General features: G+C 43.1%; 2 protein-coding genes across 2 annotated transcripts in view; one reads left to right on the forward strand and one right to left on the reverse strand.

The window, feature by feature from the left end:
• Positions 1-1,184: 1,184 nt before the first annotated feature.
• On the reverse strand, positions 1,185-5,108 carry PTRHD1 (peptidyl-tRNA hydrolase domain containing 1). The gene is made up of 2 exons (XM_008060281.1): positions 4,852-5,108; positions 1,185-1,520 (listed from the first exon to the last, which is right to left on the reverse strand). Exons 1-2 carry the CDS (start codon positions 5,101-5,103, stop codon positions 1,350-1,352), a joined length of 423 nt encoding a protein of 140 aa, XP_008058472.1. The 5' UTR covers positions 5,104-5,108; the 3' UTR covers positions 1,185-1,349.
• Positions 5,109-5,150: 42 nt separating this feature from the next.
• CENPO (centromere protein O) overlaps positions 5,151-14,429 on the forward strand; it is a 16,809-nt gene continuing 7,530 nt past the window's right edge. The window contains exons 1-3 of the mRNA XM_008060291.2: positions 5,151-5,240; positions 5,561-5,662; positions 10,866-11,041. Of these exons, the coding sequence (XP_008058482.1) occupies positions 5,620-5,662; positions 10,866-11,041 (219 nt within the window). The 5' untranslated portion in view covers positions 5,151-5,240; positions 5,561-5,619. The remainder of the gene's footprint in view (positions 5,241-5,560; positions 5,663-10,865; positions 11,042-14,429) is intronic.

Genomic DNA, 14,429 nt, shown 5'->3' on the forward strand with positions numbered 1-14,429 from the left:
ACCATGGATGCTCCAATGAGCAAAACCAGAGCCTCAGACAGAATGGCAGCACTGAAATGACAAAGCAACTGTAGTACTTGACAAATTTCATCAAACCGAGTAATTTTTAATACCTGGAGGAACTCAAATCACTCCATGAAAAAGATAACTGCACACACATGTTTACTGTAGCATTATTCAGAATAGCAAAAACATGGAACCAATTGTGGGGCCCATCAAAAGTAGACTGGATTTTTAAGAAATGTGGTACATTTATACAATGGAATATTATGCAATCATAAGGACAAAATTATGGACTTCACAGCAACTTGGATGGACTTAAGAGTCTATAATACTCAGTGATCTACCACAGAAACAACTGAGTACCACATGTTCTCACTCATAAGCAGCCCCTGAACAATTACATAATACTATAAGAAAGGGATTAGCAGGAGTGGGAAACTGCTGGGGTTGGGTAAGGGAGCACACTTCATCAATAAGGGTACCTGATCTCAAACCAGGTGAAGTGGGGACCAAAGTGAGGCCCAAACATTACCTGTACAATGATGAATTGTACCCCACATCTTTAAAATAAATTTTCTTAATTATTATTTTTTAGAGATACAGTGTTACTCTGTCACCCAGGCTGGAGTGCAGTGGCACCATCAAAGCTCACTACCACCTTGACCTGGGCTCAAGCAATCCTCCTGCCTCCGCCTCCAGAGTAGCTGAAACTACAGGTGTGCTACCATGCCCAGTTAATTTTTTAATTTTTTTGTAGAGACAAAGTATCGTTATGTTGCCCAGGCTGGTCGTGAACTCCTGGCCTCAAGCAATCTTCCTGCTTTGGCCTCACAAAGTGCTGTGATTACAGGTGTGAGCCACTGTGCCAGACCAAATTTTTACATCTTTGATAATGAAAGATCTTAAAATTAAAACAGTCAACTGCATACTTTAATTGGCAGCATTTCTTCTTAGCAATACATAAAATACTGCTGCATCTTAAAGTTAGACTCAGTGAAATATGATAACTGGCTGTGAATAAGAAATAAATTCAAAGGCAAAGTTTCAAACCTGGGTTATTGGGAGTTTCTTGACACTTATAATGGAGTCTAACCAAATCTTCTATTTGCACAATAACCATTGACAATATTGCTGCTCACTCATTTTCCCCATTTGAATTTACTAATAATAATAAACGGAAGCACTTATTCATGACAACTTTAATATGAGCACATGTTTGAGCCTCAAGAAACCGTCATAACTGAAAGGGAGGAGCAGGCTGACACTGCAAGGAGCACATTACACTTAGGGAGGGATGACGTGCTGTTTCTGGATCCAGCTGACATTCAAATATATCACAGCAGCAGTTATCTGAATAGTCGGAACTTCTTCAAATACTGGCTCACTTCTTCCTTGGGGTAGGGCCTGAGTGCAATGCAAGTGGCTATGTTCTCTGGTTGCTCAAGCCACAGCATGTGGTCAATGTTCTTCTGCTGCAAGATCTCAGCCAGCTCCTTCAGGGTGGTCTCATCTGGAGCCTGCAAGGAGCAGAATATAGAACACAGACTGAATAGCACACTTAGGAGTGTCAAAAAGCCAGGAAAAGCAGGAGTGTCCTCTTCACTTACAGAAGTAGAAGAGGAGGAGGAGGAGGAGGAAGAAGAGGAAGAAGAGGGGCAACCATTTCATTCACTGTCTGGGAGTGAAGAAAGGAAAGATCTTTAATGTTCCTGTTCATAAAATGGAGACTTTTCTCTTCCTTTTTGAGATGTCATATGTGCTGTCAGTAATTATGTTTTTTTCACATTTTCTAGTTCTCATATGGCTGGTGCCCATAACAGCTTTCCCTAATCTTTCAGCCAGCTCTGAATATTGGAAGTATTTAAAAAATCACATCCACTTCTACCTCCCTTCTCTCCTCCCCCTCTACCTTATACAAACTTAGAAGGGTTTTCATTCTGCTGGGATAGCTCCCACTGCCAGGATACTCAAGGGAGGGAAGACTATTTTCTAACATCTTTCTGAGATCATTTCTGGGTCATCCTTACTACCCATTCACCCGTGCTGAATCCCATTATAAGAAGTATTAAAACCATCACTCAGAAAATAATTAGTGTGTTATTTTGCATAAAGAGTATTTTTTGCCTGTGAAGGCAGAAGCCACTAAGATAACCAGAGGTTTGTCTTATCAAATTAGAGAACTCCAGGATTGCCACTCTTAATCCATTGAGGACTCTAACTCCCTGCTGGAGGACTCTAACTTCTCCCTTCTTCAGCACCAGGCAGCAGCACAGTACAGAGAGATATAGTGAGTCTCTGGACTCAGACTACTGGACTCCAAACTCTTTCTGTGTGATCTTAGATAAGTTATGTGACTTGGCTGGCCTCATTTCCCCACTGTAAGATAGGAATGAAAATGCTTTGTAGGGAGGACTCAATGAAATTAGGCTCAGACCTGTGCCTAATTTTTTTTTTTTTTTTGAGTTGGAGTCTCACTCTGTCGCCCAGACTGGAGTGCAGTGGCTGCTCCTGCCCACCGCAGCCTCGACCTGCTGGGCTCCAGCCATCCTTCCACCTCAGCCTTCCGAGTAGCCGGAATTACAGGCATGCACTACCACGCCCGGCTGATTTTTTGATTTATTGTAGAGATGAGGTCTCACTGCCCAGGCGGGTCTCGAACCCGTGGACTCAGGCAATCCACTCACCTCAGCCTTCCAAAGGCGTGGGATTACAGGCTGAGCCACCAAGCCCGGCTCCTGGCACATATTAAACATCCAATAAATGTAGTTCATCTTGGCATTGCCTTATATTTTATTGGCCTTTAGGACTACAACAGCACCTCAATTTAATCAGTAGCAACTTCCAAGTCTCTCTCTTGAGTCATGGCTAACAATTAAGAATCACAGATGTCTTTCAGGGGAGTCATTTAGTCTCTGTGGGCTTTAGATGTCTCATCTGAGATAAGAGGAGTCTAACCCTGATGATTTTTTGAGACCCTCTTCCTAGAAAAAGATCTAAATAAAAAGCTACCTGCTTCTTTTCTGTCTATTCACAGATTTTTCAATATGTTTTTCCTACAGGTCACCACTTGATGTTTCACTACCCGATGGGCAATTTCTCCCTTGAAAGATAATCTGTTCGGCAGGGCTCAGTAGCTCAGCCTGTAATCCCAGCACTTTGGGAGGCCGAGGTGAGTGGATTGCCTGAGCCCATGGGTTTGAGACCAGCCCAGGCAACTTGGTGAGACCTCATCTCTACAGTAAAATAAAAAATAGCCAGGTGTGGTAGTGCGCGTCTGGAGACTTGGAAGTTGCTACTGATTAAATTGAGGTGCTGTTGTAGTCCTAAAGGCCAATAAAATATAAGACAATGCCAAGATGAACTACATTTATTGGATGTTTAATATGTGCTACTAGGAAGGCTGAGGTGGAAGGATCCTTGGAGCCCAGCAGGTCAATGCTGGGGTGGCAGTGAAGGTGCGCGCCACTGCACTCCAGCCTGGACGAAGGAGTGACACTCCAACTCAAATAAAAAAAGAAACATGCCGGGCTCGCTGGCTCAGCCTGTAATCCCGCGCCTTTGGGAGGCTGAGGTGAGTGGATTGCTTGAGCCCGCGGGTTCGAGACCTGCCTGGGCAGGTGAGACCTCATCTCTACAATAAATCAAAAAATCAGCCGGGCGTGGTAGTGCATGCCTGTAATTCCGGCTACTCGGAAGGCTGAGGCGGAAGGATCGCCGGAGCCCAGCAGGTCGAGGCTGCGGTGGCTGGGAGCGGCCACTGTACTCCAGTCTGGGCGACAGAGTGAGACTCCAACTCAAAAAAAAAAAAAGAAACATAATCTGTGTTTGCTAGCTATCTATGAAGGGATTACCCTACCACTCCACCTGAATTCTGGTTTATTTTAAAGCAATTTTTTCTCTCCTTATAAAATGTGTGCTTGATGTAGAAATTTTAAGAATACAGAGAAGCATTAAGAACTAAAATCCCACAACTTAAAATTTAGATGTACTTCCTTAGCTTTTCCTTTCAATTTGGTTCACTCTGAATACAGACTATAGTTCAGACAGCATCATATCATGAAAACTCTCTTCCATGCCACTGAATGGGCTTCACAAACATGACTTACACTAGCTTCATAATAAAAGCATAATTTAATCAATCCCTAGTATTGGAGAGGTAACAAATTCCACATGTTTTACAAATATAAAGTGCTCCTATGAATATCCTTGTGCAAAGCTCTTTGAGTACATCTGATTATTTTCTTAGGATATATTTCTAGCTGCAGAAGTAACAGACTCAAAGAGTAAGGGTGAGATCTGTTTGGTCATCTGCAAAAAGAGCCTCACGGCCATTTTTTAAAGGGGTACCGATTTATATCCGTGTCTGATATTTCTGATGCCAAGTTCAATTTATACGAGGATTTTTAACATTTGTTTTCAACTCAATTGGCGTCACACCCAGGTAAATACTTGTCTGACTTCACTTTGTACTGTCCCCATGGCGACAAGGAGCCCTGTGTCCTCATCCTCTCTGGGTCGGTTTTGCAGAGGGACAGTCCTTTGGGGCACGGTAGAAGGCCGGCAAGTGCACAGGTAGAGAGGCGGGGACCCAGGCGCCACCAATTCCCGGTGAACCGGGAAGGGTGTGGAGAAGCCCTAATCATGGGCCCGACGTCCACTCTTCACACAGCCAGACCCTGCCCGAGGAAAAGCTTCATGGGAAACAGCTCCAGTGCCTGAAACTTTTCCGAAACCTACGGGTTCCGCCCCACTCACGCAACACCCACCCCACGGCTAGACCTTTGGCCCCCAAGACCACACCCACTTCCGGGCTCCTCGGCCTTAGCGTCCCTCCCCCTCGCGCCTCACCTCGAGAACCACTTTGCGCATGCGCCCCAGCTCTTGGAGATAAGCGGCAGTGTGCGGGTGGTCGCGGTGAAGGTGCAAGGCCGCAGTGGCTGCGTGGCAAGCCTGCGCTACCAGTGCACCCGCCGGCCAGGAGAATGGAGCCTGTGATAGATCCTTTCGTAACACCAAGTATTGTACCAGGACCTGCGGCTCCGCCCCACAGGCCGCCATCTTCCCGGCCACCCGAAAGGCAGTACCTACTCCCCGGTGCATGCTGGGATTAGGGAGGGGCTCTGGGCGCCGCCATATTTTTGTACGGCGGGAGCGCAAAGCACGCCGGGACCGGTTGGATTGGTTTTGAAGGCGTGATCGGCGGGAACTCTCACACCTGCGTGGACAAGAGAACTGAGGTAGGAGAGAACCGGTGATGGACGGGACAGTGACCCGGGTGGCGGGCTGAACGGCCTTTTAAAGCTCCTTCTGTGGGCAAAGAAACCCGCTGGACCAGGGGAGTTGTGCCCTCGGGAGCTCGCCGGGGGCGGGGAGGTAGGCGTGGACACAGCCGACTCGAACCCGGGGAAGCGGGTGGCTGTGAGGTCCTAGCGGTGACACTTGGGTTACGCGGGGGCCGAGGGGGCGTGCCCGAGTGGTGTGTGCCCTGCCGGCTGGGTCTGTCTGAGTGGGAGTGGGACTAGATGTGACTTTGTTGCCTTTTTTTTTTTTTTACCAGCGAGGCTGGGTAGGTCTCGGTGGACAACTTCCTAGGAAGGCTCTTGGGAATCTGAGGAGATGGAGCCGGCAAATACTTTACGTCGAGACCGCGATAAAGGAGGTATTCAGAGGGTCACCTTCTCCCCCTTCCTGCTGCTGCCCAAAGATGACCCTTTCCTCCTGTAACTGATGTGTGGGACCTGTCCTGTTTGGGACTAGAATGGTGAAAGAAACCAATGTTGAAGAGTTAAAGGGACAGGAAGCCAGGTCACTCGACAAGGAAAAATTACTATTTCTGGGCTTCTGCCCCTTTTGAAATGTGTATACGAGTTGTATTCATAATGTGCTCAACGTTTATATTCAGAGCTACAGTTCTAGCCAGTGAGGTCTCCTTCCTTTGTCCTAGGATTTTTTTTGGGGTGGGGGAGCATTTATGCCTTACTCCTGATGGAGGGCCAGTGTGGACAGTGAGTGACTTTGGTGTTGGTTAGGTCTGGGTTGGAGTCCTGGCTCTGTCATTATAAATATTGTGGCCTTGGGCAAGTTCCTTTATTGTTCTCCTCCTCAACTTCTTCTGGAAAATGGAGGTGAAATAGCATTGTTGTGGCCATTATGGAAATTAGGTGAGTATTCTTTCTGTGCTTTCAAGTAGAGCACTAAGCACATGTACGATATAGGATGTATTCAATTAATGCTTTAATTCTTTACATGCTTTGTAAGTAAAGCATCCAGCACAAGTGTCTTAATATGTAGGGAATGTTCAAAGGATGCTTTATGATTAGAGTTGATTAGTATTATAAAACTGTGGTCTTTACTTGATCCTTTGTCAATCCATTGGAAAAAGACTTGCCTCTGAATTTGTGTCCAGAAATGAAGTTGCTTTCCTCTTTTAGTGCCCAGTAATATCTATGGACAGTTCTTGTTATTGTGTGTCTTCATAGTCCTGTGCTACTAATGCTTTTTAGAGCTCTGAAGTATTTATTCAAGCCAGATGTCTGACTCTGAGGGGTTATGTATTAGTACTTTGAAAAAGCATGCATAAATCCCAATTTTAAAAATAATTTTACATTTTAAAAAGAAATTTCTAATGCAGTTAATTTGGTAATCCTGTTTTCCTCTGGGTCATTATTGATAACTGAGAATTTACAGTATTCATATAACTTAAGGTGAGACTTTAGATAATAAATAGCATATGGCCAGGCACGGTGGCTCACACCTATAATGGCAGCACTTTGGGAGGCAGAGGCGAGAGGATTGCCTGAGCCCAGGGGTTTGAGACCAGCTTGGGCAGCTTGGTGAGACCTCATCTCTACAATAAATCAAGAAAAATTAGCCAGGCATGGTGGTGCATGTCTGTAGTTCCAGCTACTTGGAAGGCTGTGGCAGAAGGATCGCCTGAGCCCAGCAGGTCGTGGCTGCAGTGGTTGTGAGTGTGCCACTGCACTCCAGGTTGGGCAACAGAGTGAGACTCCGACTCAAAAAATAATAATAAACAGTATATGGTCAACATTTATTGTTACTTCAAGACTAAAATAAGTTTGGTGACTTTATGTATTAGAAACATGCTATAAGCAGGAGTAACTTATTCTCTAGTCTAGGCCTAATTTTGTTTCTTTTAAAATAAAGAAATTTTAGCTGGGCTCAGTGGCTCAGCCTGTAATCCCGCACTTTGGGAGGCTGAAGTGAGTGGATTGCCTGGGCCTATGGGCTCGAGACCCACCTGGGCAACTTGGCGAGACCTCATCTCTACAATAAATCAAAAAAATTAGCTGGGTGTGGTAGCGTGTGCCTGTAGTTCCAGCTACTTGGAAAGGCTGAGGTGGAAGGATTGCCGGAGCCCAGCAGGTTGAGGCTGCAGTGACCGGGAGCGGCCACTGCACTCCAGTCTGGGAGACAGTGAGACTCCAACTCAAAAAAGAAAAAAATAAATAAAATAAAATAAAGAAGTTTTGATAATCTCAAAGTTTTGGATTATCAAGAGGCTTACACCAGTTAAAGGATTATTCTACAGTCCCTTTATTCTCTACCTAAAACAATATTTAAACATGTAGCTGTTTCCCATACTGATTTTAGCCCTTTGCTTGTATTGTTTTTGCTTTCTCCTTATTTGAATTATTTCAAAAGTGAGCATTCTGAACTCCTGTGCTTATTTGAGAGGGGAAGACATGGAATTTTAGTTGCAACTTGGTCATTTCTTCAAATGCAGAGGGGTTTTGACCTTTTGTAACCTTTTTATGGGACAGAACTGACTGGCTAAGGTGAGGTGCAGCCCTAACTTCCAAGGTAAAGCAGGCTCAACTGATAGATCCTCTCTTTTCTCTAATAGCATCATTAAACAACAAGCTAATGTAGTTTTGAACACCTGTTTCTCAGAGAAATTTTGGGAACATTATCATCTCTTTGTTGTAGTAAAGTAGAATTTACCTTTTCTTGGAGTTGTCATTCTTGGAAACAGTAGTTAATAGTCTTATGTTGTTATTGTCATCATTTTTCTTAGAAAGTAAAATATATATATAACATGTGTGGTGAGTACCAAGGGAATTTTAGGTCCCCAGGGTAGAATTTGACCAGGCACCTAAATATAGTCTATGTGTACGCACTCTGTAAATCACCTCTGTGTTGAACACAAGATACTTTTTGTAAGCTCTATGAGGACAGGGACTTTGTTTTGCCACCATAGTATGGATAGCTTCTAGCCCAGTCCTTGATCCATGTATAGTCTCAGTACATAGTTGTTGGAGAAGTAGAGGTTTGTTAGTAAAGCAGTTAGTCACATGCTGATTATTAGGACTATTATGTAATTTCTTTTTTCACAAACATCATTGCAATAATTTGGATCTTTCTGTAGACATGCCAAGTGAGCTTAATCTTGCTTGGTTGTCCTTATTTTTTTTGAGTTGGAGTCTCACTCTGTCAGCCAGGCTGGAGGGCAGTGGCATGCTCCCGGCCACCGCAGCCTCGACCTACTGGGCTCCTGTGATCCTTCCACCTCAGGCTTCCAAGTAGCTGAAAATACAGGTGCCTGCCACCCCACCCGGCTAGGTTGTCCATCTTGCAGTAAATATTTACAAACCATTTACCATATCAGGGATTGTATTAGGGATGCACGGGCCAACAAAAACATGGCAGCTAATTTTGGAAATTTAAGTTTCAGCAGGAGAGATAAGCACTCAATTAATCACACTATTTCATATTCATTTAAAATATAATAGTATCTAAGGAAAAAGTACATGGTTTTTTGAGATCTTAAGAGAAGGCACTTCGTCTTGTTCTGAAGGTGCCACAAAGGTTTCCCTGTGGAAGTGCTGCTTGCACTGAGAGCTAATGAACTAGAGTAAATCTGAGTGAAGGTAGATAAAGGGGCTGGGGACGAGCATTCCATGTAGAGAGAGTCACCTGGGTTAAGGAGCTAGGCAGGTGTGAACCTAAGAGGAGGCCTCTGAAAGTGCAGAGAGAAGGAGCAGTATGGTGTGGATGAGCATAGGAGAGATACAGAGGCCAGTTAGGCCTCGAAGCAGTGGGAAGTCGTTGAAAGGCTTTAGCTAGCTGGATAACATGATCAAATTTAGATCTTGAAACATGTCTCCAGTGCAGGGGCTAGCTAGGAAACTTGTAACAGGCCAGAGATGATGATGACTTGAACTATAATGGTGGCAGTGCAGATGGGGAGAAATGGAAATATTTCAGAGATACTAGGAATGTATCAATAGGATTTGGTAAGGTTGGGATTGGGACAGGGAGAAAGAAGGTATAAAGAAGATACTAAGTATCTAGCTTATACAACTAGATGGATGGTGATCCCTTATTGAGCGATTTGAAAGAGAAAGATGATGAGTTTGGTCTTGGGCACATCTCTAGTGCCCAAGAGGTCCAAGTAGATTTCCTGAGAAAGAAAGAGGGGTCAGGGAGATAAAATGTAAGCTTCACAAAAACAAGATGTTTGTCTCTTATTCTCTCTGTATTCCCAGTGCCTGAAATAGCGCTTGGCATAAAATGGGTGCTGAATAAACATTTGTTGAACAAGGAAAACCAGGAGGCTGATATGCTAGGATTCAAGGACAGAGAGTGTTTCAGGAAGGTAGCGATCAATAGACTCATACATTTCTGGGAGGTGAAGTAAGGGAGCTTGAAAAACGTCCACTGGCTTCAGCAACATGGATGTCACAGTTGATCTTAGAGTAGTTTTGTAAAATGATGGGAACAAAATTGAGTTTAGAGTGAGCTGAGGTGTGCATAACAGATAAGGAAATGGGGAAAGGTAATACAGGTTGAACACTGAAAAATCCCAAATCCAAAATCTGAAACTTTCTGAGTGCTGACATGACATTCAAAGGAAATACTCATTTTTTATTTCCAGTTTTGGGATTTGGAAGGCCCAACCAGTAAGTATAATGCAAATATTTCAAAATCCAAAATATGAAAACTTCTAGTCCCAAAAATTTCAGATAAGAGATATTCAACCTGTATGGACAACTAACTCTTTTAAGTAATTTCCCTGGAATGGGAAGGGGATGATAGTTGAAAGGGGTGGGTGGACAAGAATGGGCCTGAGAGTCTGTATGTGTTTTGAAGACAGGTGAGACTTGAGCATGTGTGAAATGGTTCCATTAAGGAAATGATACAGCAGGGAAAAGGGATAACTGATATTCTAGGGTTTCTGAGAAAGCAAGAGGGTTAGGCGTCAATGATTAAAATTGGATAATTCTACATATAGTGTCTATTTCTGCGTGATCTCACAGTTGTCCCCCTTTCCCTCACCCGGTGATATAAGCCAATCATAAGAGAGTGTGAGTTTCTAGTCTTAAGTAATAGGTGAATGAGATATTATTGAACTATCTCAAGGCAAGGAAAGAAAATTAAGATTTTCTTATACGTATATCCTTATGAACCCTACAAAATAGATGTTGGGTCTACTTAAACCCAATTAAATAAAGTCTGATAGTTAAAAGTATAGAATTTGTGTGAGGAGATTATATCTAGTCTTTGGTGAGGTCATAATGGTATCAACCTTTTTTTTTCCTACACTAGAGATGTGCTTTGGTGATAAACCATAGGCCTGGATAAATACTACTGCCTAATCAGCCTGTGATAGACAATTCACATTCTCTTTCATGCATAGTATCCTGGTCAGGGACTGTTTTTACATCACTCTTCAACCTAGGAGGTTGTTGATCTTTTATTTCAGTTGTCAGCATATATAACAATTCAACTGGCCACAAAGTTCTGGAAGAAAAAATCACTATCTGTTATTCCTTGAAATGTTTCCTATTGCCAGAGTTAGAAATCCTTGACTTCTTCTGACATTCCCCTTTGACTTCCCTTAGGTGTTTTAGCTCACTTGGAAAGACTAGAGACCCGAGTAAACAGATCCCATAAACAATCGGAAGAGCTACAAAGAGCGCAGGCAGCAGAAAATGCTCTTGGAACCAAGATTCATAAACTGAGATATCTGCGAGATAAGCTGAGGGCTGAAGTGAAGCACCGGCAAGTGAGTAGAAAGGTAGTGCTGACAGGCTTTCCCAGGGTGTAAGGCGCAAACATGGCCTGGGGATTGGTGAATTTGTATAATGTTTTTTTCACTTGTGACCTTACTAGATCAATTTCAGTCTTTGATCCATTAGTGATCAAACATGTAGAGTTGCAGCTGATATCACCATAAACTAACAATTGTCAAGCACTACTGATGGGGCAGGCAAGTTCTTCCTAACAGATTCTTAACCTGCCCCCATACAAGATCTGACAATTAAATTCATGAAGTTGTTCTAGAAAAAGTGCTACATTCCTCATTGCTGAATATCAGTATGGTTACCTTCAAAGTACTCCCCTTGGGAAGCTATGTACCAACGCCAGTGCTTAGTCCATCCATCAGAGCAATTTTGGAACACTTTTTCTGGAATGACAGTCAGAGCTGTTGTCATGAGAATGTCAGAGTTTGAATTAGAGCAATGAACAAACATTAAATTTCTTAAATTTGGCAAGAGTGGAAGTGAAATGAGGGGCATGCTAGTCCAAGTTGATAGGGATCATACCATGAAGAAAACGGCAGTGTACAAATGGATTAAACGTTTTTCTGAGGGGAGAGAAAGCATCGCTGATGAAGAAAGAGCAGGACAGCCAGTATTGAACAGAACTGATGAAAACATTGCAGAAATTCATCAAATTGGGTGTTTAAATCATCAGCCGACCATGGGAAACATAGCAGGCCAAACAAACAGCCATAGAGAAACAGTTAGGAAAGTCTTAACCGAGAATCTTCACATAAGAAAGATGTGGGCAAAAATGGTCCTGAAGGAGCTCTTGCACCACGACAGTGTACCAGCTTATACAGCTCTGTCTGTGAGGGAGTTTTCAGCCAGTGAATAAATAACTGTATTGGAACACTCTCGCTACTCACCTGATCTGGCCCCCAATGACATTTTTCTTTACCTGAAGATAAAGGAAATAGTAAAAGGAAGACATTTTGATGACATTTGGGACATCAAGGGTAATACAACAACAGCTCTGATGGCCATTCCAGAATTGTTGTGATGGGTGGACTAGGTGATGGCATTGGTGCATAGCTTCCCAATGGGAGCACTTTGAAGGTAATTGTAGTGATATTTAGCCATGAGGTATGTGACACTTTTTGTAGGATGCGTTCACAAACTTAATTGTCAGACTGCATAAACACCTAAGCCTATTACCTCAGTTGCAGCCCGGCTTGAGTCATTTGGTACTTTTGTCGCTAGTGACATCTTTCTATCACCCAGACTCAACCTCACAGGAAACCTGACCTTGTCTTCATTTCAGTTTTCTGTCTAGCCCAGGGTCAGTCAGCAAAATCTGTCACATTTTCTTTTATATTGTCTTTCTGCTTCCTGCCTCCATTGTCATAGCGCAAATATTATCCACATAAGTAGTAAATATTTATAAGGTGACTTGGATACCATAATTATTAAAATAGTCTGGTAGTTAGTCTCTCTTCTGATATTTCTCATTCTCCAATAAATTCTGCACAGCCAAGAAAATACATCATGAAATGCCACTTCATTTTCTTGCTCAGATACCTTCAGTGACCATTCATTCCCCATAGGGTAAGGTCAGCCTTCCTGCTGCCTTTCCTTTTTCTCCTTTCTCTCTTTCTTCCTCCCTCTCCTCTTTCCTTTGTGTTTTTATTAAAGGAAAAAAAATATATAAAGTGCACAAGTCTGTTTAACTGTTTCACACAGTGAGCACAACCAGGTAACTACCACACAGACCAAAGTATAGAATCTTGCCTGTCTGCCAGAAGTCCCCCTTTTGCCTCCTCCTTGTCACTGTACTGATTTCTGACACCATAGAATGGTTTTACTTTTTTTTTTTTTAAGATCCAGGGGGTACATATGTATATTTGTTACATGGGTATATTGCATAGTGGTGAGGATTGGGCTTCTAGTGTACCCATCACCCAAATATCAAACATGTGTCCAATAGGGAGTCTTTTTTAAATATACACTTTGTATTTTATTTGTTTATATCTTGCTGTGCCTTTGAGTTTTTCTTTCCTTGTGTTTTGCCTTTGCTTATGTCTTTTTATTTTTATTTTATAGAAATGTGGGGTACAAGTGAGGGTTAACTACATAAGTAGGCTGCATGCAGGTGAAGTTTGGGCTTCTAACTGGCCCTCACTCGCCCTGGTAATGGATTAGGTACCCTTTGTGTTATCACGTGCCCCTCACCTCCTAGCAGTGTTATCACGTGCCTCCCTCCCTCCCCTAGCAGTGCCCAGCGACTGCTGATCCCTCCTTGTGCTAATGTGGCTAGTGTTCAGGGCCCACTTACGAATGAGAACATGTGGTATTCGGTTCTTTGATTCTGTGATAGTTCACTTAGTATGATGGTCTCTAGCTCCATCCAATTTGCTGCAAAGTCCATTATTTTGTTCTTCTTTATGGCTGCATAATACTCCACTGGGTATATGTACCACATTTTCTTTATCCAGTCTACTACTGACGGGCAACAGGGTTGGTTCCATGTTTTTGCTATTGTGAATAGTGTGACAGTATACATGCTTGTACAGATGTGTTTTTTGTAGAGCAACTTATGTTCCTCCAGTTATATTCCCAGGAGAGGGATTGCTGGATCGATGGAAGGTCAGTTTTTAGTTCTTTTAGCAATCACCACACTTTTCCATAGAAGTTGAACTAGCTTGCAGTCCCACCAGCAGTGTAGAAGAGTTCCCTTTTCTCCACACCTGCATCTGTTGTTTTTTGACTTATTAATGATAGCCATCCTTACCAGAGTTAGGTAGTCTCATTGTGGTTTTTTTGTTTTGTTTTTTGGGGGTTTTTTTGAGTGAGAGTCTCACTCTGTCACCCAGTAACATGTTTATGGCTACCACAGCTTTGACCTGCTGGACTCACTCAGGTGATCCTTCCACCTCAGCCTTCCAAGTAACTGAAACTACAGGTGTGTACCACCATGCCCAGCTATTTTTTTTTTTTTGAGTTGGAGTCTCACTCTGTTGCCCATACTGGAGTGCAGTGGCCACTCCCGGCCACCGCAGCCTCGACCTGCTGGGCTCTGGTGATCCTTCCGCCTCAGCCTTCCACTAATTTTTTGATGTATTGTAGAGATAGGGTTTCGTCAGAGACAGGGTTTCATCATTTTGCCCAAGCTGGTCTCAAACCCCTGGGATCAGACAGTCCTCTCACCTCTTCCTCCCAAAGTGCTGGGATTACAGGTGTGAGCCACCACGCCTGACTGTCCTACACATCTTGATGTTTTATTTTCATTATAATTTCCATTCAAAATGTTTTCCATTGTGTTATTTTCTTTGGCCCATTGGATTGTTTTAGAAGTATACTGCTTAATTTCCAAAAATTTGAGTATTTGTTAGTTATTGGTTTTTTTTTTTTTTTTTTTTGAGT

The sequence above is a fragment of the Carlito syrichta genome, unplaced genomic scaffold (assembly GCF_000164805.1).
Source record: "Carlito syrichta isolate Samal-C Ts95f unplaced genomic scaffold, Tarsius_syrichta-2.0.1 Scaffold304574, whole genome shotgun sequence".
Taxonomy (NCBI): Eukaryota; Metazoa; Chordata; class Mammalia; order Primates; family Tarsiidae; genus Carlito; species Carlito syrichta.